At 41.6% G+C, this 27,065-nt stretch overlaps 1 protein-coding gene across 1 annotated transcript; it reads left to right on the top strand.

Moving 5' to 3' along the window:
• Window positions 1-1,957: 1,957 nt before the first annotated feature.
• RBM20 (RNA binding motif protein 20) lies at window positions 1,958-26,856 on the top strand. Its single transcript, XM_033065487.2, has 13 exons — window positions 1,958-3,151; window positions 4,765-4,826; window positions 4,983-5,074; window positions 5,403-5,494; window positions 9,386-9,529; window positions 10,452-10,583; window positions 12,342-12,421; window positions 13,228-13,912; window positions 15,742-15,840; window positions 17,237-17,906; window positions 20,245-20,364; window positions 21,058-21,179; window positions 24,925-26,856. Exons 1-13 carry the CDS (start codon window positions 1,958-1,960, stop codon window positions 25,033-25,035), a joined length of 3,603 nt encoding a protein of 1,200 aa, XP_032921378.1. The 3' UTR covers window positions 25,036-26,856.
• The last annotated feature ends 209 nt before the right edge of the window (window positions 26,857-27,065 follow it).

The following is a 27,065-nucleotide window of genomic DNA, read 5'->3' as shown; positions in this document are numbered from 1 at the left end:
GGGCAGATCTTATTTGCATGCTGTATAAAAGTTTTTAAAAGACTTTTGCAGCAACTTAAAGAACAAAGTGTGTAACTAGCTATAAAATGAAACAGTTGTCAGGACTGTGGTAAGTTACAGGAAAGACTGATGAGTCAGGACTCTGCAGATGCTGGTGGCACAATACAGCCTAGGCACAAGGCCATACCATGTCCCCAGTGGCAATGACAATGCATGTGCCATTGAGCATCCTCCGCTCATTTAGCCCTTCTCACCACAGGCGCTCCTCAGCAGCTTTTGAGAGTCCTCAGGGTCTCCTGGGCGGGGATTTGTGAGGCCCTCCATCTTGTTTTGACTGTACTTGTGTCCTGATTCTCATCCATAATCTAATTTACAGCAAACTGGGTTGTAAGTGCAAGTCAGAGAGTAAATGATAAAAACCACATGGGCAAACAAAAGGCACCTCGGCTCTGAAGCTGAGCACTGGTGTCAGCCTGTGCTGGCAGGGAGTCGTGTCATTACATAATGATGCATTTATCCAAACGGTGTTTTGTGTTTTGGGAGACAGATGTGCCTTGCAGTTGCTAGTGGAAGTTAAATGTTAAATATGAAACCCATTCATTTTCTCTTAGTCATACTTTGGGTTTAAGCAGATGTTTTCCTAATTTGTGGTTTTCAAATGTAGCATGCTGACAAGACATTTATCATTAACTACAGCTTCATCCATGCAGTTTAGCAAATTGGCCAATTATTAACAGTGAGGGTTGCATGGTGGTTGATGCATAGTTCCTGCTACTTTGAAAGGCCTCAATTGAAACTCAATACATTTTTACAATATAAATTAATTGAGCTTTGGACCACATCCCTGTTGTGTGAGTGCTCTCTGCTCTTACTGTCAGAATGAACAGTCATTTGTAATGCACTGAGTAGCTGTGCTGTCTGTGAGCAGAGGTGGGGGAAAGGCAAGGATAACATTTTTCCAGTAGGAGCGTGGAAATGATGATTTGGTGGTGGTACTGTGAGCTGGTGAGATGTCTCAAAGGTGTTTCCCAAAGCAAGGAACCTCCATATGCCCGAAAAAATTTATCTCCTGTTTTCCCAGCTCTGGAATTCAAGCAGGCAATTCAGTAATTTATTCATCCCATTATCAGACTTGAAGGACAACACTCAGTGTACCTCTTACTTCTAGGAAATATAAGGACATTGATTTTCACCAGCTGGCAATGCAGAAATTTTGTCTTACATTCCAGCTGAACTGGGAAAACTCTTCAGGACAGCCTGTTTGTAATTGCTTCTCATTCCATGTTTTTTCCTCTTCTATATTTGCATTTGCTCAACAGGGAAACTACAGACTTTGTTACAGAACAGACTGCTGTGCAGATTAATAATACAAGAACTGTAAACAATTAAAATAAATATTGTAGGATGCTTCATGTTGTTTTGTGCAGCCAGATGTGCTAGGTGGGAAATGCATGTGAGGCTGGTTTTAAAATCCCATTTCTTCACATCTCCCTTATTTGTGGGAAAAGGGAGTAATGGTGATATCACAAAATCAGTCAGGGCCAGTGATGTTTCAGCAGGGAGGCTGGAGGTTGCATGAAGTGGAGAAAAGAGGAAAAATTGCTGATTTGGGGATGGTGTGGGAGGGCCTGTGTTACCACCATTCCTGGTCTTCATTAGAAGCATAAGTCCTATGGGTACTTAAAATGAGTATTGAAGCTCTGATCCAGAGGCTGATGAGGGATGAAATTAGGGTTTTAAAGCAAAATCTTTAGTTGCCTACCAATTAATTTTTTGATTGGAAGAGATGTGGCAGCAGATGTGGAAGGGAAGATGGCCTGCTTTGGATACATTCTCAATCATCCCTTTGCTTTCCCTGAGTCTGGACACTAAATCTCTGGAAGCGGCTGCATATCCCGTGCTGGGCTTTAACAGGAGGTGAGCTTAGGCAGGTGTGGGGTGAATTTGACTAACTCAGATGCTGATCCTTTGCAGCGCTGCCAAGCTCCTGGAGAAGAGTCCGTTCTCTGTCGGTGCCCCGAGCCCCCTGCTCCCCTCGCCGGCCAGCCTGCAGCTGGCACAACTCCAGGCACAGCTCACGCTCCACAGGCTGAAGTTGGCTCAGACCGCCGTCACCAACAACCCGGCCGCTGCCACTGTCCTCAACCAGGTGCTCTCCAAAGTGGCCATGTCCCAGCCACTCTTCAACCAACTGAGGCACCCCACGGTGATGAACGCCCCGCAGGGCCACACCGCAGGCCCGCCCCAGGGGCCTGGCATCGCCAGCACAAGGTTCCCCTCTGGGGGCATTGCCTTTCCTGCCCAGAGCCCGGCCTTAGCCACCGCGGGGGGAGGGCTGGGAGCCGTGCAGGCCCAGGCCCCCAACGCAATTGTCATGAATCCCTTCGGAAGTGTCATGGCTCCGACCTCCGGCCAGCAACCCGTGGTGGTGGGGCTCAACAAGGCAGGTGCTTCCACGTCTACTGCTGTAGGGGCCTTTTATGAGTACAACAAGCAAAACATCACTGCTGCCTCTCAGGCATTCGCCTCAGAGGGAGAACAGACCAGCCAGCATGGCTTCCTTGCTGGTGGCACCCACGCTGCCACCTCAGCAGCAGGGCCGCGCTACGAGAGTCACTTTGGGGCGCCCAACCAGCTGCAGCATGAGGCGGCAGCGACATTTCCCAAGGAGTCCTACGGGGCAGCAGCACAGCATGGGGCAGCACGGGCCTTCCCCAGCGACCCACACACGGGCTCCCATCCGAAAGGAGATCCCGGCCCTGTCTTGCATGGCAGCAGTACAAGCAACCAGTGGGAAAATATCCCTAATTTCCCCAGCCAAAACAAGCCTGACCTCATGCCCGGTGACAGCCTGTGGCCGTCAGCGAGTCAGCAGCAGTATGAAATAAGAAACGAGCTGTACAACCCCGAAGAGCCGACACCTGACACAAAGTTCAGCACGGCCGCCCCCCCCTCCTTCGGCCGCCTCAACCACAGCGCGCAGAGCTTCGGCAGCCCTCGCATGAGGCAGAAGGAGGAGCGCAGTGGTGGCACGCCCGAACTGCCCACCCGCTCCCTGCCACCACACCAGCTTGGCGACCTCCGCGGCGTGGCCCCTCTCCACTTCCCCCACATCTGCGCCCTGTGCGACAAGAAGATCTTCGATCTGAAGGTGAGTGGTTTGAGGGCGTCCCTGGGCACGGTTCAGACCCTTGAACAGGCTTCCAGGTGATCTGGCCACCAGCCCCTGCCACCCCTCACGGCCAGTGTCCACCACCACCGAGGTGCCCTGAGAGATGCAGAAACAAAGGCCCATAGTTATGCTTTGTACATAGTTTTGTACATCTGTTTCATGGCAGTTACCAGGGCTTCAAGATCCGGTTTTGTTCCGCATCCTGCCATGAAAGATGGTGAGATTACAGCACTGTTGTGAGAAATGTGAGGTCTGAGCCGAGGTCGTGGCTCATCTCAAGGGCTGGGAGCGAAGTGGGGAGGAGCTTGAAGCTGATCCCCGATACTCAAGCCGATGTTGCAACCCCACTTCTGTAGTTTCATCTGCTTCTCCTTTTCTGATCCCAAAGGCTTCCCCCTAACAGGCTCATGGAAGCAGCTTGCTTAGAAAACTAGCTTATATTTTTTATTAAATTATTTTAACTATTCCTCTGTAGAAATTTTTTCTTTCTTGTATCTCAAAATTTAGGGACCTTGAGACACTTTGACCTGAAAGCAAGAAGCTACTCAGCACATGTAGTACAGACTGTGCTTTGTCTCACTTCTCCGTTCATACTGCCAAGGGAGCTCCAAATTCAACCTCACCCTGTAGAAACAACTTCCCAGTTTCCCAGGCAGCATATTATAAGTCACGTTATATAGGTCAGGTCTGGAGAAGGCCACTTAAGTGGCCATCTGAGGCCCACAGCCATCCATGGTTGTTCTGGCCTCCTGGTGAGCCCTGGCCAACAAGTTCTCATGACCTTTTCTGTCACATCACAGGACCAGCACCTAGCCACAAAGGTGTGTATGTATTCTCATACTGATGGTGGCCTGACAAAAAAATTATAATAGCATGTATGTAGGAAGGAAAATGGCCAACAAATTAAATACTACCTGATCCCTACACAACCTGGTGATTCGGGATATTTGAATATATTTGCTTTTGTGTTTACCTTTAACACTTTTAGCATCTGCTTGCAGAAAGTTTTGCTGTGGTTACTGCAGCTTGTAGGGGTGGGCTGAAGTAGCCCCTGTCTAGGGCATGCTGGGCATTTCTTTTTTTCATTAACATTTAAAAGGGGCATGGGGAATGCCATTGAAGTCAGTTTTGGGGGATCTGTTAGTTGGTGTTTAATGCAGTGACTCAATTGGACCATAGAAATGTAAACAGCTAAATGTACTTGATAAATGTTGCTGATCTAGTGAAATAATAAGCACTGTCCTGGCTGTGCTGAGTACTGAACACCTTCTTTATGGACGCTGCAGGAGTTGAGGGTGCTTAGCACCTTGCAGGATGAGGTCTTCAGCAAGAGTGAAATAACTTCATTACTAGAAATATGCTGAATTTAAAAGCTAATACAGAGGTTTCCTTTTGTAAAGTAACTGATAATTTAACATTCAAATAACAAATCAGTAAATGCATTGGTTGAAGGTGTGCTTGGCTCTGACATCACACAGTTTGATCTTCAGCATCTCAGTATCGTTTTTAGAATAAACTGAATGGAGGAATAACCTTTTGTAAATTTGTCTCAGGATTTTCCCTGTGTTCATATTCTCTTTGTTTCAACATAGGACTGGGATCAGCACATTAAGGGAAGTCTTCACATCCAAAAATGTATGGCTTTTTCAGATAAGTAAGTATCATTTCAAAGTGAATTCTTCAAACTGAATTGCTAACAGAGTATCCCTTACTTCGGTGGTTTACACTGGGAATTTACTGACTAACAATTAAGCTTTAATATTTTTGGCACATCATGCATGTTGCTAAAGTTCTTTTCTTTCTTTTCCAGCACTGGTATCCGGTGTGTGTTAAGCTCAGCAGATGGAACATTGCATTTATCACCAAATAATGCAGCAGTCTTCAATCCATCTAGTATTGAAGGTGAATGGTTGTATATGTAATAGTTAAAAACACTTTTTTTAATTGAAAGGGAAATCAGACTCTGAAGAGAACTGCATTTTTTAAATGAAATGTGATAAAAGTTTCCAAGGAAAAATTTTGAGAAGTTGTGCACAAAAAAGAATGAATGCCAATACTGTGCACTTCGAAATACGATTTTATTTTATTTTCAGAGTACAATAAAACTGTATAATTTGGTGTAGAGACTATGAAATTATTTACTATGTAAATGGGGCATTGCTTAATGAGCACATTAATGCAATTAATATGAGCCAAGATTTTAATGAAATGTGTGTAATCCATTGCTCAGATTATCCACCAAATGTTGGCGCATCTTTTATCGCTACACCAGCAAGACCCTTTGGCCAGCCAGGTCCTACATTTTCTTCTCCTCCATCAGGGGTAAGCGTGAGTACCTAAACAAATTGATGTCTTTGTTGAGATTCTTGTAGAAGCCACCACTAATTATTGGAATTAAAACCCTGAAGGCTTTCTTTTGGACAGTAATCTGAATATTCACTCTGTTATTTCAACTCTCCTGCTGTTCTTCCATGCTTTTGATTTTGAGCTAATATGAACTTGATTGTAGTTTTTCTTTTGCTTTGTTGTTTTCCAGTGCTAACAGTTGTTTGCTTGTCAGAGTTATTTGGGGAGATGGGTAAATAGGTTTGTGTGTGTTTTCCATTGACTTTTTCCTCCCATTGTCTGAGTCTTTTTGACCCGGGAAAGTCAGCTTCAGTTTGGAATGAAGATTTGGATTAGTTTTTAGTTACTTTCAATATTGACCCCATCAAGCAACCTTCTATTTCTCTGGTTATTTATTTGTAGCAATTGCTCTCTGCCTCTCATACTCCAAGATCCTTCTCTCAGGCAGCAATAGTGGCAAAGACAGTGGCTGCAGCTTCACTGTTATTTGCCTGAAGGTCTCAGACCAGTTCATTATACTGGACTAACTTTTCCTTAGTTTATTTTAGTGTAGTATTTATATCCTCTGTTGTCACTGGCAGCCTTTCAGCAAATTTGCTTTGGTGTGGAGCCTTCCATGGTTAAGGCTTATTAGTCCCTACTCTGCATTCAACACAGGTCTCCAGTTATATTGCTGTAATGCACATTTGAATTCCTAGCTTTATAATCAAAAAAATGACAGAAAAACCCCAACATTAAAAGTTCTTACAATGACAAAGCAGAAACATTTTAAAAGGGAAAACAAAGGGCAAATAAAAGCAAACCATATTAATAATGAAAATGCAAAGTTGTTTGGGTTAAAATGAAACTCATTACATATCAGAAAGCTACAACTAGAGCTGGACACATCAAAGACTTATGTTAGGACATTCATGGAATAGCAGCAGTAATCCAGGGGTTCAAGTTTTCACCTTGTTAACTTTTATGTATATATCTCTCCTAATATAGTCTCAGACACTCTGAAAAGCCAGGCTGAATTGTGTCCCTGTGACACTCCCGTTCACATCAGGCACTGCTTGCAGAAAGTTCACCCAGATTTCCTTAATCCAATCAATTTTCTACCATGCAGTTTTGCTGTGCAAGAGGTTATTTGAAGGGGTTTCAGCTTCTGCCTGTCACAGACACTGTGAGTGCAGGCCAGCAAAGAGCAGAGCTGCTCATGACAGCTGCCTCCAAGGTCAGAGGTGGACTAGTAGTGGGTGCAGAGGAATGTTCCTTTTCATCATGTCTGTCAACTTTGCAACAAATGAAATTACTGCTAATACCAGTGTCATTTCTCTTTAGAATCTGTCACTATTTATCATTTAAGCTGCCTGAAGAAGTCCTTCTTCTGAATGACCTGCAGTATTTTGAGACATAAAAGAAACAATAACTTTGATTTTTCCTGATTGCTGTAAATCCCTGTTCTCTTCAGAAGCCCATTGGATGAACAGGGAGCTATATTAGAGGCGTTAAGACTGAGTTTGCCAGCTGTCATTCACTCTGCAACCCAGGTGGTTTATAATTTATTACACCTTTGCACGGTAGTGTTCACTTTCAGCTAAGCTGCTGCCATTTAACTGAGCAGTAGGAGATTACACTTGACCCTGCATGTAATCATAAACAAAGTGTTCAGATTTCTGGAAGAGCTTGCTCGGTGCTGTCCATCTGCAAATAACTCTATCCCTCTGTAAAAGGCAAGTGCTACCAGTCTTCACTTGGGCATGGAGAGCCATTAGCACTGAAGGGATGAGGTTGGCAGTTTCCTACTTTTAAAAAAACTTTTAAAACTTTTCTTATTTTTAAAAAAATTTCACATGAAGCTCAAGAAAGCAATAAAGAATTTGAAAAGCAAGAAACAATAACAATGACAAAAAATGTAAGAAAACAGCTATAATAAAAAATCATATTGGATGCATGAAATAATATTGTAAATAATATGAAGTGCATTTTGCTGCTCTGCATATTTTTTAGATTTGTTTTTTTTAATAGTCATGCAGCTGCATTTGGTAACCCCTGGTAGACATTGGTTGCCAAGAAAGTTAACTTTGAGTCTTACTGAAAATTACATTCAACACCTGGCGTGCAACAGCTCTTCTGACTTCCTGATTGTAGATATGGAAGGTGTATATTCCTTTTCTGGCCATGATTTACAGCTCTGTTTAATGAATGGATCCAGTTTAACTGCGATCAGCTGACAAGATTATTGCTTGGGACAGCCTATTGACTTCTGGCATGAGTATGTGACCACTTCTTAATCAAGAACTACAGCAGGTTTATGGCATAGCATTTTAATTTAAGCCATTGCCAATTGTTGGGAAGTGGCAGCATCCTAGAATTGTTTGATTTAATGTACTGAGGGCTGTGTGTGGGAACGTGGGCTCTGGAGCCAAGGCAGAGAAGAGCTGAGCCTTTCTAGTCCAGTAGACTCTTACATACCATGTTTTAACAGATCTAACAAAACAAACAGAAGGTGACTGGTGACCTGGGGTATTCTTACACTGGGAATGCATTTGATTTTTCTTTTTCCTCTAGCTGTAGTAGTGTTCTTCTCTTCTGTGCTACATGCTGCCTTGCCAGATGTATGCAGACTTCACTACATTTTCCATTCAATTGGAGTTGAGTGCTTCATCTTTTTTTTTTTTTTCCAGGATCAGGTATTTGTTATTTTTCTGCCAGTAAAATACCTTACTTCTGGACTTTTGCACTTCTCTTACTTACTTTATACACCTGGGTAGGCTCTGTGAGATGCAAGCTAAATGGCAGATCACTGTGTAATGCAGGGTCTAATGCAGCAAAAATACACAAATGGTTAAGTGGTGAAGTCTGGAGCGAAGGCAACAGGATGGAGGTGTAAATAAGATAACATTAGCTCTGTAACTTGTGAACTTGCTGACAAGCCAAACATTTGTGATGGCTCTGGTGAACATGATCCCACAAGATTATATGATTTGCATCTTCCCTTGAATGGCACCATTTTAACTGAAGGTAGAGTTACTTCTTCAGTAAAATCCTGATGTAGAGGTCATAAACATGGAGGTAGTCTGGAAAGATTTAATCCCACGTGAGTAATGTTTTGCTTGTCATTTGCTATGGTAAATTAACCTTCTCTCTGGCTTTACTCTGATGCCTTTTGCACAGGGAGTGTAGAGTCTGCTTTCCATGCCAGGGAGATGGGCAGCTCTTTCGGAACTGCCCCAGCACTCCAAAATAGACTTCCATCCTTGGGAAGTGTTCACCACTCCAGTGTTCTGGGCCTGTGCCAGCCCAGTTCAGGAGCTCTGCCTCTCTGCACATCCACTGCTAACTGTCCTCCTGGGGGAAGTTCCTCCTCCTGTGTGTTGTTGCAGTGACAGAGGAGAGTAGCAGGTTTTCTAACCCCAGGTACAGCTGTGTGTCCTCTCACAAGTTAAATGGGATCACTTTTACCCCTGGCCCAGTCTGTTCCACAAAGAAGGATTTAAATTTATTCTCTGCTATCCTGAACACCCATGTAGTCACCTAAGCTGATTTCCAATATCCATAAATTCAGCAAGGACTGCAGAGAGCAGTTAGTTTTTTCAGGAATATTGTTGATCCTGTTTGAAGGACAGTCTCCCTTCTAGAAATCCTCTCTGGACTTTGCAAAGTCCAGGGATAGAGACCCCATTGCAGCTTGCACTGCAGCTAAATATTTCCATTTCAATTTGTACTTCTAAACCAGGATATTAAAATACAAGTTTTTAAAGAATATTTTTTCTTAATAGCAGGTGAACAGAGCATTTCATTTTTACAGAAATGTAAGATGTTATCTAGTGGAGAGAATAGCTAACGTAAAAACATTTGTTTGAGTTGGTTGTTTTTTTCCAGTTTCCCCAGAGGAAATCTACATCGGGTCGAGTTGTTCACATTTGCAACCTCCCTGAGGGAAGCTGCACAGAGAATGATGTCATTAACCTGGGGCTCCCATTTGGAAAGGTCACCAACTATATCCTCATGAAATCTACTAATCAGGTACTGCACATTTGGGGTTACCAGTCTTGACATCTATTGGCATAAAGACATAAAGATATGAAGATATAAACATGAAGGCAGAGTCTTTGGGGGGAAACTCTTATTTAGTATTAAAAACTTAACTATATGAAACCTGCTCTCAAAGTGAAAAAGAAACTTGATAGTCACTAAATTAGATGAGGACATAAACATGACCACATCTAAACAAGTTCTTCTTTAAGAATCCCAGCAATCTCTATGAAAAAGTATTGTAAAACTGTACTTTTACTATTTTTTTAAGCTAATTACTTCCTACCTTCTCTCAGCCATTTGTTAGGGTTACTTTCAGACTTCTGTTGTTCTTTTATAGTAGCTTAAGTCTACCCTAAGTAGCTTAAGTGTACCAGTGGTGCAAGCTGGTGAGAATAGAATATCTTCTTTCACATTCCCTCAGCAGACAAAATGTAGAATGTAGAATCCATGCCAGTGGAAAATGTTTGAGATTGTAATGTTTAAAAATCACAGAATCATGGAATGGTTTGAGTTGGAAGGGACTTAAAGACCATCTAGTTCTAACTCCCTGCCATGGGCAGGGACACCTGCTAGAACAGGTTACTCAGAGCCCCATCCAGCCCAGCCTTGAACACTGCCAGTCAAGAAAGGTTAGATACCAATTGTTTAGTTTCTAGCTGAACCAGCTTCTAAGGTCATATATTGTCTTTAATAGCTGGTTTGAAACCATTATTAGCAGTTAAAGAAAGACTGAGAAATGGACTGAGTGTTATCATTTCAGCTTCAGACCTGTAAAGCTACCCAGTTTTGTACTATCAAGACATCTTGCATGAGAAGAATCCAGATAAAATGTATTGTGCTACGTTTTCTCTCTTATACTTTGTATTTTTAGTTATGTTATAGATTGTAAAGTTCTCTCCATTTGTGCTAGGCCTTTCTGGAAATGGCTTATAGTGAAGCAGCCCAAGCCATGGTACAATACTACAAAGAAAAACCTGCTATGATAAATGACGACAAATTACTTATTAGGATGTCTAAAAGATACAAGGAATTGCAGCTGAAGGTAAGATGGTCATTCCTGGTCAAACTATGAGAGCTTCCATGACACAGCTGGAGAGTACATTTTAAATGCTTTAATATTATGGAAAAATAAATAAAGATAAAATAATGAATGTATATTGTCAATCTTTTATACTTAGCTGCTTGCTCTTATTCTAAATTGTGGCTCTTGGAAGAGACCCCATTTTCTCTGATCTTTCCATACCATTAATTCAAAAATCCCTTCAGAGCTTCCTTGTGAGCAGGTTCCCTATATTCCTTGGTCTAACAAAGGTCTAACACATAGCCATGTGTAAGATACGAAATGTCAGCAAAAATTAGATGGTTCTATCCTTTTAGTCAGGCATTAAGCCCAGAACAATGCTTTCTTCACTGCTTCCATGCTTGAGCCATAGCAGTCTTGACACCAAGCAGTGGTAACAGGACTAAACAGCATGCTGAATTATTTTTATTTCTTGTGAATGACCTAAGTTGTAAAGCAAGATTTCTTTATTTATTTTTTCCTTTAACATAGAGTCAAACCAGAGCAATATTCTTTAGACTTTCTGTACAGTGTGTGACACTTCTGTTGCAGACACTTGAGTGATGTCCAAAGATCACTGCTCTTGTGAAAGTATTTATAGAGGCTTATATACTGCCATATAATGCTAAGAGGGTAATTTTATTTCATGGTGACTTGGGCCAGAACTGGCAATGCAGAGCTTAAAAGCTCCATATTGTATTACTCAACACAGCGCAAAGTTATTTTATAGAACAGTTCTGTAATGTTCCAACTTAATGTAAAGGGTCCTTTTATGAGCCTTGGGGAAAAAAATAAAGGAACTCAGATGATTTGCCTGTTGGAAAAGTCTCTTTCTCTCCTGTATGCACATGCTAGTTTAAAGAGACTTAAGTCTCTTAAGCCAAAAGTTCATAAATCAGGGCAGACTTTTGTAATGTGGTACAGGGAGGAGTTCAGGTGTTAGGTGGTGAAGATTATGCACCTTGACAGAGAGGCAGGAGTTACCCAGGAGAATGTGATAGTTTGCCTAGATTCCAGAAATACTTTTCTGCTTTTCCAATGGCGGTTTTTCTGGTCATGGAATTATTTCGTTTGCGCAAGAAAGAAAGCAAATAAAAATACAAAGAGGGGAATATGCATGAGCTATATACTGCTAGAAACTTCTGAGTTCCAGCATAATTATGTTGCTCATCTGTGTGTGATCCAAGTGTTTGTACACATGCCTGTGTAGTACATCCTACCTAGGAGTAATCAACACCCCAGTATATGTCTTGCACTTAGCTTTTTGAAGCTCTCCTTGTCTAAACATAGTCTGCTACTGCAGAACGAATAACTCTGAGATCAAGAGAAGGCAGTTCATACCTAGAGGATCAGAGATAGGCTGCTATACATATTTGATTCTGTATCAGAAAATTTGTCTGTTTTGTTTCCTCTTAGATCCAGTTTCTAGAAAATGCTCTGTAGTGATTGTGTAACAAGGTTTGAGAACAAGCTGGTTTTCAAAGCCTGTTAGAGCAGCCAAACTTGAGGAGAGAGTGCTACAACGTAATGGAGCAAATTTTCCATTTGTATCATTTTACTGCTTTGATCGTGCTGTTGAGAAGCCAACTGCAAAAGACAGTGTAACCACAACACTGAAACTAAATATTTCTAGTTATTGTGTAATTGAATAAAGCATGGATACTGTTTCTTGAAGGAAAATCACCTGTATCAGTTGGGAGAGTAGAGGAGCTTGCTAAACAGTGTCTTTGTTTTTTTTAGAAACCAGGTAAGAATGTGGCTGCTATAATCCAGGACATCCACTCGCAGAGGGAGAGGGACCTACTGCGTGAAGTGGACAGGTAAAGTTTCTCCCAAGTTTGGAATTGGAAGTCTGTAAGACCACAGGTAGAAAAAGTATTATCTGTGTGCTTCCCTTTCTTATTTCATTGTCTTTCCTAATCTGGATTTCACTTATAAAATCATACATATTTTTATATACTTCAATAGTTGGTACAGGGCCTGTATGATGAAATCCAATTGAAATTGTGCATGTTATGAAAATAACTCTTTCCTACTGATTATGTCTCAGAAAATATGTCTGGCATGTGAAGGGCACAGAAACAAAGCTGTTCCATTCTCCTCCCTGTTGAGTGAGAAGCAATGAAGGCTGGGGGTGCTCTGAGACCAAGTGGGAAGGAGGCAGTTGAGATTAAAATGTATTTGGGTACATTTCTGATATCTCTGACTTCTGGAACTTTCAGCAAAATTGGAAAGGAATCACAGCCCTAAAACTTCTCTTTTGAGCAGGTGGCCTTTGTCACTTTTGTGTCAGAGATGCCCTAGCTGAGTGAGTATTAAGGGTACACACATTAGGGTCATTGTAAAGGTATTAACATATTACAAGCTTTTAATGCTAAACCCCTATGAGACGCTTTTAAGAATGAATGAATATATTCTTGACAGTTCCGTGGGGATTTAGTTAAGCTCTGTGGCTATGACACTGCCTTTTCTCCTGTTCACTGTTTGCAGCTGTGCAGTGCATGTCTGTGAAAGGCCTGGGGTCTCAGGTTCGCAGTCCCCAGAGCAGTCCCCATGAGCTTCCAGTGTACAAGAGCTGGTAGACAGCCGTGGGTCAGCCAGTTACAGCTGCCTTTTCCCCCTGCAGCAGGTATGGCACCGAGAGGCCCCGCTCCCGCAGCCCCATAAGCCGCTCCCTGTCACCTCGATCCCACACGCCCAGCTTCACTTCCTGCAGTTCACCACACAGCCCGCTGGGGACCAGCAGGACCGACTGGGGAAATGGGAGAGAGGCATGGGATCAGTCCCCCTATTCTCGACGGGACGAGGAAAGAGATAGCAGAGAATGGCGAGAGAATGGGGATGAGAAGAGGGACAGGACTGACACGTGGGTACACGAGAGGAAACATTATTCCCGACAACTGGACAAGTTTGATTTGGATGAACGGCTTGAAGGAGGCAGAGGACACCGAGAAAAATACTTAAGGACTGGTTCCCCTGGGTCCCTTCACCCTTTATCTGGCTACAAGAACAGGGAAGATGACTACTACAGAAAATCCTCTAAGTCAAAATCTGACAAATTTCAGAGGCAACTGCAGGATTTACCTGGGAGATCTAAGAGAAAGGAAGAGGCAAAGTTAAGGGAACGCAGACATTCTTACAGCGAGGACACTGCCAAGGAGGAGGCAGCTGAACAGAAGCACAGCAAAGCATCTGAGGGCTCCAGGCAAAAACAAAGTGAGAAGAATAAGGTGAAGAAAGCTGAAAAAGACCAAGAAGATGTTACTGCTGAAGATAGTGATGTGAAGGAAACCAAACCTCCTGAGAACGAGGTAAATAGAGATCTAAAGGTATATGTAAGAAGTGTAAAAGCTGAAGTAATATATATTCTGAAATATCTTAGAGCATTTGTTGTGGGTGTGGATGCCAACAATGTGAAATGTTTTTTCCATGATAAAGTCAAGGAATGTGGTCATAGAAGAAGTCTTGGGAGGTCATCTTGTCCATGTTTTTGGCCAGACCATGCAGATCTATTACACTGTTGTGGTGTTTGGTATATGGACATAATCATCCTGTGTCTTGCATAGAACCTTTGGGTTACAAATGAGAGGATGGGGACAGGCAGCTGACAACAAAGCCAAGTGGCAGTTTGCTATTTGCATGCAGGTTGTGTGTGAAGAGGCAATTGTCCTCCCACTAACTCTATGTAGAATGCCCCATAGCTGCTCTTTCTTCATCCATCACCTGCTTCACTGCCAGTGAGGAGGACTGAGTTATCTGGAAAGTGATACTTTACAGAGATGCACAGTATTTGTACAGGGAAGTGGTTGCTGTGCTATTAATCTTTTAATGAGAAACATTTCTTTCTGGTTAACTCAACAGAGCAATTGTTTATATTAATCATGTGTCCCTACCCTTACCTGTGGCAGGATTAATTCACACCACTCCCTTCAGTGTTCTGGCAGAAATCTCTTCCCATGACAGAAACCACTGAATCAACTCACCTATAAAATTACTCAGTCTATGGAGAAATACTTCCTGTGGCACAGTGGCCGTGTTCATGAGTTTGATTCCCCACTGGGAAAAAGGAGGGGAACACATCCAGATACCTCATTTGCTCAGTCTCAGCACAGCCCATACTTGCATCCCCACCCCTTGGGGATCTGGTTACTGGCTCTTGCCCACCTTGCTGCCCCTGGAGTCCCCGAGGGCTGGCTGCTGCCATCCACCCCGGGGGCTGTTGGCATAAGAGGCTGCAGAGCTGCTTGATTGACCAGGGCTCTATCTCTTGCTTGTGCCTTTGTGCTGCTGGGGACCTTGTTGGTTGTTTCCAGTTGACCTTCTTCTCGTTTGGGGCTAAGATGTGGAATTTCCTAGATTCGTAACTCATTGGTCTGTAACCAGCAGCAGCACTGCCTCATGCCATAGATAAGCATGTTTGTACCACCTTTTATCATCTTTCTCCTTTGGCTGGTATTTTACTAAGATGTATGATTCCTTGGGAGGAGATGTCAGAGAGAAATGTCAGACAGCATCCTAAATCACACTCCTCTGCATGTTTTCCAAGTTATTTTACTGTGGTTTTGCTAAAGACATACCTCTCTGGGGACTATTGCTAGTAATTTATTTCAAAAGGAAAAAATAGTTTTGTATGTCTTGAAGTCACTTTTGCTTTGTCCCTCTTTTACTAAATACCAGGTAGAACTGTGGTTTTGTTCTTCCAAAGTATGAACTGTACAACCAATTCCATTTCCAACTGATGCTATGTCAATAAACAAAGCAGTCAAAGTCTTCTGCAGAGTTTTAGCACTGCTGCTCTCCTTACCACAGCTGAGCCAACATAACAAATGTGGGTAGAGAACAGAAGAGTGGAGGCTGGAAATTTTAATGAATTGACATTCTCCCCCACCTGTCTTTTAGCCAATTCTGTGATATAAATTACACCTCTAATTTTGTTTAAAATTCTTTCTCTTAATTCTTATTTGTGCAGCTCTGCTAATGGAATTTATTGTTGGGTCTTTTCCCACAGCCTAGTTGACTTGCATAAACTTTAGAAATAAAGCATGTGACCTTGTGAGTGACTTTGGTTCTCCAAACCCAGAATAGAAACATACTAGAGCACCACTGTGTGTTGCTATACGTGTATATGTATTTATTTTAGCTTGAAAAAGAGGAGCAAGTTCCAGTGAAGAGCTCACCTTCAGATAATAAACAAGGAAAAGAATCTGGAGAGGTTCTGGAAAACACAAGGAAAGAGAAGGTTGGTGACACATTGTTGTTGTAGCTTCTTTGAGAAAATTATTGAAACCCCAGGTTTGGTAGCATGTTCTCCCAAATTAAATATTAACCCCTCATGAAAAAACACTTAAAGGAGTTGGAGAAGGAGGTTGTCTACATTGACTTGTCTTATCTTGACCTCTGCTTTAAGGGACAGATTTTTCTGAAGTCTCCAGAACTCTTTTTTTAGTTACTCTTTGCTCATGTACATTGCTTCACATACATAGTGCTTGGCAGTGGCAGCTGTGAGGAATGTATGCCCAAGTAAACTGGGTAACTTCACAAACCATGCCCAAAAATAGGAGATGTGGTCAGTTTGTGGGGAAAGCAGGGACTATGATGAATACTTTTCAGAACATTGGTCTTATGAGCTATACATAGCAGTTCCATGATTGTTTCTGGTTTTAATTAAATAATGCCTTTACAGCACCCCTACTACTGCATTGCAACTGGGGAGAGCAATGTCCCTGGAATTCCTCCAGCTTCATATCTGTAGGGTCATGGGTGGATGGTCAAATATGGGAGATATTGATATCTGTTGCTGCAGAAAACTGATCTCCTGGCAAGAGCAGTGCCAGCTCACAGAGTTTTCATGCTGTTTTAGGATTCTAGGAGGGGAAGTGTGGGAATGGCCAAACAGGAGGAGAATACAGATTATTAATAGATTATGTGTACACAAGGAGTCTGGGAGTTGAAATCTAAGATGCAAGTGTCTTAAAAGTAAGATATGCCTTTTAATTCTAAGACCTTTCAAGTCCAGTATTAGTGCCTGAGTCCTGTAAGTCTGTAACTGCATGTAGGAGGTATTTCAGAATATATACCTTGGAGTATAATTGTAAACCTGCTTTTTCCTAAGGTTTAGGGCAGTGGTTTCCAGCATAGTCCCTGGCAGAGGGATCTTGCTGGTGGAAGGAAATAACTGCAGAAGGAAGCCATATTTTCTCAGTCACCATGAATTTAAAGGACCTGGTCCAACAAACTGAAAGCCACAATGGTTTGAATAGGGTTCAGTGTATTTTCTTTGCACTGAGATGGAGGTAGAGGAAGGGGATCACATAGTAGCATCAATTGCATAACAAGTTGTGCCTTACTCTACTGCTTACAGAAAAGCAGGAAGCAGGGGACTGGAGACACTGCATTCCCCAAGGTAGTTACAGAATCTTCACAAAGGGAAGTTCATGTGATAATTCAATAGATATCTTTTTGTCCTTGTGCATAAGATTTAAAATTACAACACCAAGGCATATCACTCTCTGAAACTAAAACACAAGAGGAGTTAGGCACGGCCATACCAAGGTTCTTTCTCATTTCAAGACCTCTTTTTAACAGTGATGATCTATAATCACCAATCTCTCAAATGTTTCACATCTTTGTGACAGGACGGAGACTGGGAGAGTGGAAGTGAAATTGAAGGTGAGACCTGGTATCCTGCTAACATGGAGGAATTAGTGACAGTAGATGAAGTGGGAGAAGATGATTTAATTATGGAGCCTGATATAACTGAGCTTGAAGAAATAGTCCCAGTTGATCAAAAAAATAAAGATGCTTCAGAAATGTGTCACTGCATGTCAACCGTGTTCGAACTGAAAAACAATCACAGCCACTTAACCAGGAGTGAAGACAAATTTGCCCATAAAGCTTTAGAAACAAACTTCAGAACAGCAAAGGGCAGTGCAGCTTCTAGTGGCTGTCAGGAAGATGATGAGGATGATGATAACGATGATGCTGTAACTGAGGCATCAAGCCTAAATCTGGACCCTGAACAGAAGCCAGAGGAATTGAAAGAAGACCAATCTGCTAAGGATTCTGATTGCCAGCAGAAGGAAGGAAAAATTGATAAGAGCTCTAACACTCGTTTGGAGCCTGAAGATCACCATATACCTTCTGTTCAATTGAAAGAAGAGACTCTCCAGCTCCCTGATTCATTTATAGATGATTACAAACAGATGGGATCACAAGGAGCTGAGAGCAGAGAAGTTACGGAAACGCTCATTAAAAACGCTAGTGAAGAAACAAGACATGGAAGCCAAGAGTGTCCAGAGGCCAAGGGTAACTACTGCTTTTTTCCCCTTCAGTCTGCAGAGAGCCTTGCATGCTTTCTCTGAGGGTAGACTGAAATTTATTGCTAACAAGAATAAGTGTTCTTAATAGTATCAAGGCTTGTCCTTGGAGCAGCTTAGTAAAAGAACCCCAGTGCCTTTGGCCAAGCTAAACCATTAGAGCCTCTTAGATGAATAGTGTAAAGGAAATATGATAAGCAGCTTGCAAGCTTTCTGAAAGACATAAGCTGCTATAATTGTCATGTCAAGGTTCACATGAGTTTAGCTGAAGTCTTTCAGTGCCTTGCTAAATTTACTTTGAATTGTCAATGAAATGAGTGACAGTCTCTGAAGGTCAACAGAAAAGTATCTGTAATGTCTGGCTGGCTCCTGGACAAGGTGGGTTTTCTTACACACTGTACTGAAGCATTATTAACATGGATAGCACACATAGATTGTTACTTCTCAGTCCCTGTTCATGCAAATACATGCCTTTCACCAGGACTTGCCTTATCACGTCCTGTTATCTACTGCATGCTGCCTTTAATTTAACTGATAGGATGTGCTGTGAGATAAAGTCAATAAATGTAACCATAGCTACCTATTTATATTTTAGCTGTCAGGAAAAGAGGGATCTTGAGGGTCTGAAAGTGAGTTCAGTTCCTTGTCAAATGATACTTGAGCAAATGGGCTGTGCATAGTCAGATGAAGTAAAAAACATCATTGAGTATGTTGGTCAGAAATGCTATTTTTTAATTGCTGCCAGAGCCCATGTGTTGGACAAGGACTTGTGAAAAGAAGCTGATGGAAGATTTTTGAGGGTGCAATACTGGAAACATTTCATGTGAACAACTGATTTTGAGCTAACTTCTTCCAGGACAGATTTGAAACTCATTGGTTTTTAATACTTAGCTGGTTGGCCTGAAGACACCTTGCCAGACTCGTGTATTTGGAGATAACATGGCATGGCAAAGTTGGCTCTCCTGGGCTTCCTGGACAGCCAGCTGATGAAAGACTTGGGTGTCTCAAGAGCGTATTTACTAGTGTTTCCAGCATCTCAGCTTCCAGCTTGTCAGCAGGGAGCCTGGAAGCTCCAGGGCCTCTCATGCTTCCCAGGTTTCTGACATGGACTTGTTATCTGGGATCTGTAGTCCAAGGCTCTAGGCCCTCTACAAATGCAGCTGCCATCCCAGAAGTGCAGAAATCAACTTAAGTGGGACTTAAGTTGCTGAAAAGGCCCTGGGTGTCTTAAGAAAAGCTTACCAGCTTACTGGGGGTTCTCCAGGTTCTCTGCTGGAGTATTGGAATGCTGGAGTAGGTTTAAAGTTAATTTGAAAGCCAACCGGTTAGGATTTTTTATTATTTTATTTTAAATCATGCAATAGACATATTTAAAAGTGAAGAAAAATTCATTCTCAAAGCCAGAAACTGCAGATCTTTGAACTACAGACTTGAAAGATGGGAAGGATTTGGTTTGGGTAAAATATATTTCTTTTATAAGAAAATATATCCCTTATCTAGGCAAAATTTGCAATGCAATAGAAATTTTGTCAGGGTAAGTGAGGTAGTTTTTTGATGTAGGGACTGAAGAAGAAGAATCAGACCAGTTTATCTGTAATTCTGTAGCTCTGTGATAGCAAATTTCTCTATTTTTAGGTAAAAGTAATTCATATTATAGAAATCATGGGAAGGGATAGCATCTGTTCTTTTGACTGGCTATATCTGCCTCAGCACATCAACTGTCCTGCTGTGTCTATTAATGTCAGCCAGCAGGGACCAACCATCCCATCCCTACTATTCAGAAACCAAAATCTTTTAGTGGCTGGGAGCCATGAAGCAGGAACTATCCTTTGGAGAGGTAAGGGTGGGAGAAGAGTGGCTCCGCTGAGAAAATGCTAATGATGGTGCAGGGATCCTACAAAAGGCAGGTTTGGGGAATTGCATTCATCAGGTCCTGCTGCTCCCACCATCAGCTCCCCCCAGCCCCTGTGTCAGCCCAGCTGCACCACTGCTCATACAGTAATTAATATATGTGGTTACAAAGCTGCAGTCAGGGTGTGCTTCTGCCAGACATGTGTAATGTTATAGCTCTATTTAGAGATTAAAATACAAAAACCCCTCCAAACATAACATTAAATTAAAAACAGAAAAATGGTCTACTGGGAGAAATCAGAGTGACTGCTCACCATAGTAAAGCTGTAGTAAACAGGCCTCTGATTTGAATGGAAAAACATTTTTTTAACTGATTTTACTTCATTTATAGATCCACCCAGAAAGTGTTCCCAAGAAGTTTACAAATGTCTCTTTATGAAACTGTTTTCATTCAATACATTTATTCATTTGTTAAGCAAATTCTAGGTACTTGGAAATGAGATCTCTGGAATACCCGGAGGTAGAGTCTAAACAAAGGCCCTCTGCACCAGGCTGGGAACAAGAGGACGTCTTCACCGAGCTCAGCATTCCCCTGGGTACGTTCGGCCGCCCACTGCAATACCCAGGGTTTACAACAAGATGTCACTTTAAGGCTACTTGCTATATTTATTTTTCAGAGCAGATGTGTGGAGAGAAGGAACAGGGGGTATGACAGACGGGTAGCTGTTGAAACAAACAGGTTTTTGGTTCTAGATCATTGCTAATTCATTCTGAATGAATGGCAAAAGGCAGCTGATGAGATGAAATAAGTTCCCTTAGACTATATATGAAATAAATATGAAAAAATACTTAGTAATTTAAAAGCCTTTGACATAAAAGTATAAGCAAAAGTATTGGCTTTACTGTGTAAATACTGATTATGAGCAAAACACCTGGAAGAGATACATCCTCAAAAGCAATCTGTGAAACTTAAACATTAATTTACTGCTAAAAAGTAGTTTTGCTTTTCTAGCCCTTGAGGGTACAGAAGTTTCCAGTCAATATTATGTGAAGATAGATTTTAAAACATGTACATCTAAAAGAGAAGAGAAAAGGTGTGTTTTCAATGCACAAGGATTTTAAAGTGCAGCTCAGCAAAATTAGGGAAATCAGAGAAGTGAATCCAGGATTCAGTCTTCCTATTCCTAATATTTAACTAAATAGCAGATTTTTTTCTTTGAAAACAAGTTTATTATGGGAGGGGTAGGATTTCAACTGACATTTTAATGTGATTCAGAATTTCTCAACAGGTGTGGAATTTGTGGTGCCTAGAACTGGGTTTTACTGCAAGCTCTGTGGACTCTTCTATACAAATGAAGAAACAGCAAAGACAAGTCACTGCAGGAGTACTGTTCACTACAAAAATCTCCAGGTAAAAACACACCTGAAGCTACCTAACAACAAGCTCATGGAGTGGGTTGAGTGAAAGGTAGATGATGCAATAAAAATTGGTTTTTATTGTGTGGACAGAATTCAGATGAAGTGAAATTCAGGTAAAGAAAGTTTTCAGTAGTTCCAATCATTAACATGCTAATTTCTCACTCTCAGATCCTTGAATCAACTTTTGGATCATAGATAAAATGAGGCCAGGTGATAATTTAATCTTCTCATCTACGTGTGGTCCTTGTCACTAGCACAGCATGCTACTCAGATCTTTAATGCCCTATTTCAGAGGGTCCCAGATGTTTCTGTCACTGGGAGTGATCCCAGCAGCAGCCTTTTGTACATCTTAATGTCAGGAGCATTAAACATGGCATTTGTCTGATAATGTAGCCAGACCCATTTCTGTGTTTGGGTTTCTCAGCGTGCTTCAGCTCGCAGCTCTCTGTGGCACACAGGCTCTGCGAGGCATTTCCTGTGACCCGCTGAAATCCCCTCCCTGTGTGCAGAGCACCACTGCTGAGTAATTTCCATCAGGATATGCAGGAGCATGTCAGTGCTTGTTGCTCCATAAGAATGTAACAAAAACATGTCAGCAGTTGATAACAGCGCACAGAGACCACGTGTGCCTGCAGTTCAAAGACCTGCCTTTGTCATTTTGAGATGCACCACTGATAGACCAGTCACAACAGCCGCAGCGTTACTTGTCCCATGCTCAGGGCTCCTCAGAGATGGCCTTGGCTCCCACCCCCAGTCCCTGCCCATGAGCAGGGTGTGTACACTACACACACTTGTGTTGGTATTCTCATACTCTTTGCAAAAGTCATGGCAGAGCAAAGCAGAGCTGTTCCCCCTTTCTCTGTTCCTTCCCTCTGCCCACAGTAAATGCTGTAACTCTGCTTCTGTTCAAGTAATAGCTCTCTTTCCTTAGCTGACTAGCAGGCATCGATTTTTCTAGTGACACTCACAGTCAAGTAATTTCTCTGGAGAATTTCCTTCTTGGCTTTCCTGAAGTTCCATAGCTATAATCATACAAAGGCCTCTGGCTTCCAAAGGCTTCCTCCAGAACTCTGATGCTTGCTCGTAATGGACCCTCCAAGTAGAAGCTTGAAAAACAGGTGCCCAGTTTGCATTCCTTTTTTTGCTTTATACAGATAAATCCAGAGGGATTCATCAAAGGTGGCACCACTCAGTGCAGGCTATGTATCTCATGCAAGTCTGTCCCTAAGAAACTCATACTAAAGAAAGATTTCACCTCCTGCCCCTCACTCTGGAAACTGGTTCCATGGGAAGAAGAGGGATTTTTTTTTTTTTTATTTTCTAACTTATTTTTTTTAAGTCTTAAGAAACAGGCCTAACTAAAACTGACTTAGCATGAAGATAAAGTGTTTTTCTCCCTATTAAGACATTTCCCATGAGTACTGTGGTGGATATCTAACGCTGACTTGAGATAAAAGAACAAAGACTATAAAAGCTGTTAAAATTAAATCTGCCAAATGCAGTAATAAAAACAGGCTGTTCTGTCGAGCTATACATCTTATCTTACTAAATACAGGAAATAAATGTCTCGTCCAACTTTTGCCTGCTGAAGTGGAAACTTAGCAAATTTCAAATCACTGTTCTGTGTTGCTGGAACTCTTTTAGTTGCCATAATGCTCATTTATGCATTCTGCAAGGAATGCGAGTTTTCTCCTGGTGATGATGCAAGTTAACAAGTGTAACCACCAATACAGGAGCTAGGGACTCTGACTGTAGTGGAGCTATGGGAGTGCTGCTGCAGTGTTCCTGTTCTCCTTCATGAATGCCAAATGCCACCATCCAGTGACAACAACAGTGTCCCAAATTGTGTCATGGCTTTGAGTCTTTTATAGCTGATTTGCTGCTTGTTGTCTCTCGTGCGATCTCCTTGAGACACATCCAAAATGTATGTTCAGTGTTTGGATTTGAATGCGAAACTAAACAGCTTGTTTGCCAATTTTCTCCCAAAAGCCTTGTTTAGATGATGACAGTTGTGTCTTGAAGTAAAATAGTCAACTTCATCTAATTATGATGCCCCTCGAATAACATCAATAACTGATTTTAAAAAATCAGCTGTTCTTGTCAGCCTCACAGACTTTTTGTAATTTTTAATTCTCTTCATCATAATAAATTATTTTCCCAGGTGATATTTGTATTTACAGGTACACTGCAATTCCCATGTCCAAAAAAATCTACATTTTTGCCATCCCTTCCTCCATTTCCTCCAGCTACAGAAAGCTGTTACCATTCATGTGGTGGAAGCTACCTTGGCAACTCAGTGCAGTATTTCATCCTGTTTTCCACTGGCTTTATTTGTCAAAACTTGTATTTAAATGAAAAAACCACACATTTTTTTGCTTGACTGCCATTTTGCTATGTATTAATCTGATTCTGCAAACTTCAAATGTGATGTTTGTGGTACTCATGATAGCTGGCAACATCATTGAAAGGTGGTGGATAAAACTCAGTCTTATTTTGGTCGGTGCTCATTAAAAGCCCCAAAAGCTTGGATTATCTGATCCAGGGACAAGTACTGGTGATTTATTACAGTTCACGGTGTACTGAACACGTCTCCCAGCCTTTATGGTCCCTATATCTCTGTATACTACTGTAACATTTACTCTGGCTTTTTGCCACGTGGAATTTTGCACCCAGAGATCTAGACTGAGAGTTGTGTAATTTCCACAGGCCAGTCTCTCTATTCAGAGTAACAAGTGTGCAGTTGTCACTTTGTCACGGGTATGTCCATTGATTACCACTGCTGATCCCCTTTCAGATGAACCTCTTATATTGAAAACTTGTATTTACCTGAGAGAATGTGGTAATTCTAACACAGATCTTAGTATTTTTACATCCATGTCTCATTTAATTTCTTCCCCATGGATACTAAAGAGTAAACTGTACTCTGGGGAAATCTTGAAAGTAGAGAAAATTTTACAGTGATGTGAAAGGATCTTTTCAAAATAATTCAGAATGAGTAAATAGCTAGAAAGGGAGTTTTATGATCCTAATAACATGTAGGTCAGTTATTCTTGTGTGTGATGTATGTGATGTAAGTCAGTAATAAGAATATCTCTACATTATTATGTTGGAATTTCTCAGGTGTCTCTGCACTTGCTGCTGCTGAAAAAGCTTCTTTCCATCCATTTCTGTCTGCTGACCTTGAATAAATAGTTTGAGCACTATTTTGAGACCCATACCCATTCATCATCCATTTTGTGTGCAGCTCTGCCAACTAAGAGCACTGCCAAAAGGCTGAAAGCCTCACTGGCCATGTCTGTTCTTTTAAATCTCACTGAGTACCCAAAGCAGTGAAAGGCTTTATCTTAGAGAAACACAATAAAGGTAAATAGTCTAGCCAAACTGCTAAATTGTGTTAATTATTACTGAGCATGATTATTCCCTTAAAACAAAATGTTCTTGTGCAAAAGGAGTATCTCTGAACTGGACATGCTGAAAATATAATATATGAACTTCAAACTGAGACTCTGAAATCACATTTATGTTCTGAGACACCAGTGCTTTCCTAGCAGAATTCAGCTGACTCAGTGAAGTTAGAAATATTTTCTGGCTTGAGTTTTCAGCAAAATGGCACTTCTGTGTGCTTTCTTTCCTTTTGAGATGTTGGAAGAGTTAGAACTCTGAAGAGGCACAAAGAATTCCATGTTGAATATTTTCAGTTATGGTAACAAATCTTTGGTTTTTTTATGTGGTTGCAGAAGTACCTATCCCAGCTTGCAGAAGAGAGCCTGAAAATGAAGGAAGAAGGCAGCCCTCTGCCTCAGGATGACACTGGCATCGTTCCTCACTTTGCAAAGAAAAAGCTATGATGCAGATGAACCGAAGGAGCTGTAATGAGTGAATGCTGATACTTTTTATAAAATTTTTAATTTCTATGATATAAATGTCAATTTGCACTGTACAGAGGAGGGGAAATAAAGAGCATGTTCCATGCATCTATGCCCAGAGTGCCATTAAAAACCAAAATGCCTGAAACTGTTTCCCACGGTGAAGCAATGCTGGCATATCTGTTAGAAGTGGAGCAATTCTTTCTCACACTCTGCGTGCTGGGAGTGGTTTCCTAGATTAAATCAGAATTCTCAGGGATTCTTAAAGTTTTAGTTCTGATGTAACACGTCAGGTCAGGTTGGAGTACTTAGAAGCACTCAGCATCCTCCAGTGGACGCTGGAAGGAAAGGAGATGTGACTATTTATAGGCTTTAATGTTGCTTAAAATACCTTCAGCCATTTCACTCATTGCCCCAATGAGCAGTAGGATTTGCATAGGATATCTAAAGCCATTTTGCTAAAACTAGTGAGTAGTTGGCATAATGTAAACCCCATTAGCACCCACCTCCATGTCTTGGAGCTTGGTGAAATGACAAAATGTTTTTGTTGTGAAGCACTGACTGTACACTGCTGGTGTTGTGCGAATTCTGGGGGAGCCACAGTCTGTCCCAGGGACCTCAGAGCCTGAGCCCAGCACAGCAAGAGCAGCTCAAATGCACGTGCTGACAGCCAGCCTGCTCTGGTTTCAGCATTTTCCATGGTGTGGTCAGGGTGTTCTCCAGGGACCGTTGTGTTTGAAATTCTTCTTTTTGATAATTCTAAAGGGTGCCAACTTTGAGTCTTACAGACTTGAAACTCTCATGAGAGGCTTTTTAAAGTGCCACATGTTTGGACCATGTCTCTTTTAGACATTTTATTCAAGATCCTTGCTTTTGGGGTCTTTTTGTTTTCTTTAAAGCTTGCTTTTCCTCAGCTTGGCAACGTTGAATTTTCCTGGTTTTTATGGAAAGATGCCAGATTTCTAATATTGTTTTTGTATTTTATTTCCCTGAATTTTTTAAGGTGAATACAACAACTGATGGCTCATGGAGTGCTGCACTGAGAACACAGGATGCACCAGCAGCTCTGGCATTATTATGACCTATTGTTTCTGCACAGTTGTTGCTTAGTATTTTGCAAAGTCCCTTTGAAATGCACTGTACAAGTTTCTGGTTCATTTCAATAGGGCTTTGTGTACTAAAGTGAATACGCATGCAAACCATTGCCAGAATTGATCCCAGAGTTTATAAAATGCTCTGTGCAATCTGGGCAGATGTGGATTTGCAGGCATTTCCATTCTTTGCCTGACTCTAATATTCATCACAGTATGTTCTGTAAAAATTGCTGGTACTGGATGTCCTGTTTAGATGTTGTGCAGAGGAAACAGTTTCCCAGAAGGTTCTAGCTATCCCTGAGAATGACAGGGATGTTGCACAATATTGCAAAGTGGTTAAATTGCCAAAACTGCTTCCACCAAAGTATTTGTTCCATTATGTCTTGTGCCAGCAGCTGTGCTCATTCTCTGAAGTACCCTGTAGCCAGGCAGTGTCTCTCAGAGGTGCCTGGTGTTGTTGCCTGAAGCCCTGTTCCATTCCATGGCCTGTGCTTTCCACTCATTTTTACCAGAGAAAGGTTCAGATTTCATAGTTGGAATTCCTGCTTCTTGCAAACTGAAGGATTCTTTGCATCCCAGATTCAGACAGAGCCTACCAAATGACAAGGGGAAATGAAAAACATTACAGCCTAAATCCTCCTTTGTCCGGGCTTGAAATATGTTAAGAGTTGTGTCCATCTGTCATTTAAAACAGCTAATTTGGGGGGGAAGTTGTTTGCTTGTTTGGGTGGGTTTTTTTGGTGGTTGTTTTGTTTTTTTGTTTTGTTTTGTTTCTCCAATTTTTTGTGGGGTTTTTTTGTTAGTTTGTTTTCTAGAGTTTTTTGTAGCTTTTGTTTTTGGTTTTTTGTTTTTGTGGGGTTTTTTCCCCCATATGGAGATGAAAAAAAAAAACCACCACCATTATTGCAAACCAGGTAT

The sequence above is a fragment of the Catharus ustulatus genome, chromosome 8 (genome assembly GCF_009819885.2).
Source record: "Catharus ustulatus isolate bCatUst1 chromosome 8, bCatUst1.pri.v2, whole genome shotgun sequence".
Taxonomy (NCBI): domain Eukaryota; kingdom Metazoa; phylum Chordata; class Aves; order Passeriformes; family Turdidae; genus Catharus; species Catharus ustulatus.
Note: the sequence above shows the minus strand (reverse complement) of the source record. Positions and strands in the feature narration are given on the sequence as shown.

Bases quoted from the DNA above. Each gene is read 5' to 3' on its own strand.
- RBM20 (XM_033065487.2), top strand. From the start codon at position 1,958: ATGCTGATCCTTTGCAGCGCTGCCAAGCTCCTGGAGAAGAGTCCGTTC. The intron at 13,913-15,741 runs GTAAATAGAGAT...TATTTATTTTAG, and splicing joins CCAAACCTCCTGAGAACGAG to CTTGAAAAAGAGGAGCAAGT. The intron at 17,907-20,244 runs GTAACTACTGCT...TCATTTGTTAAG, and splicing joins AGAGTGTCCAGAGGCCAAGG to CAAATTCTAGGTACTTGGAA.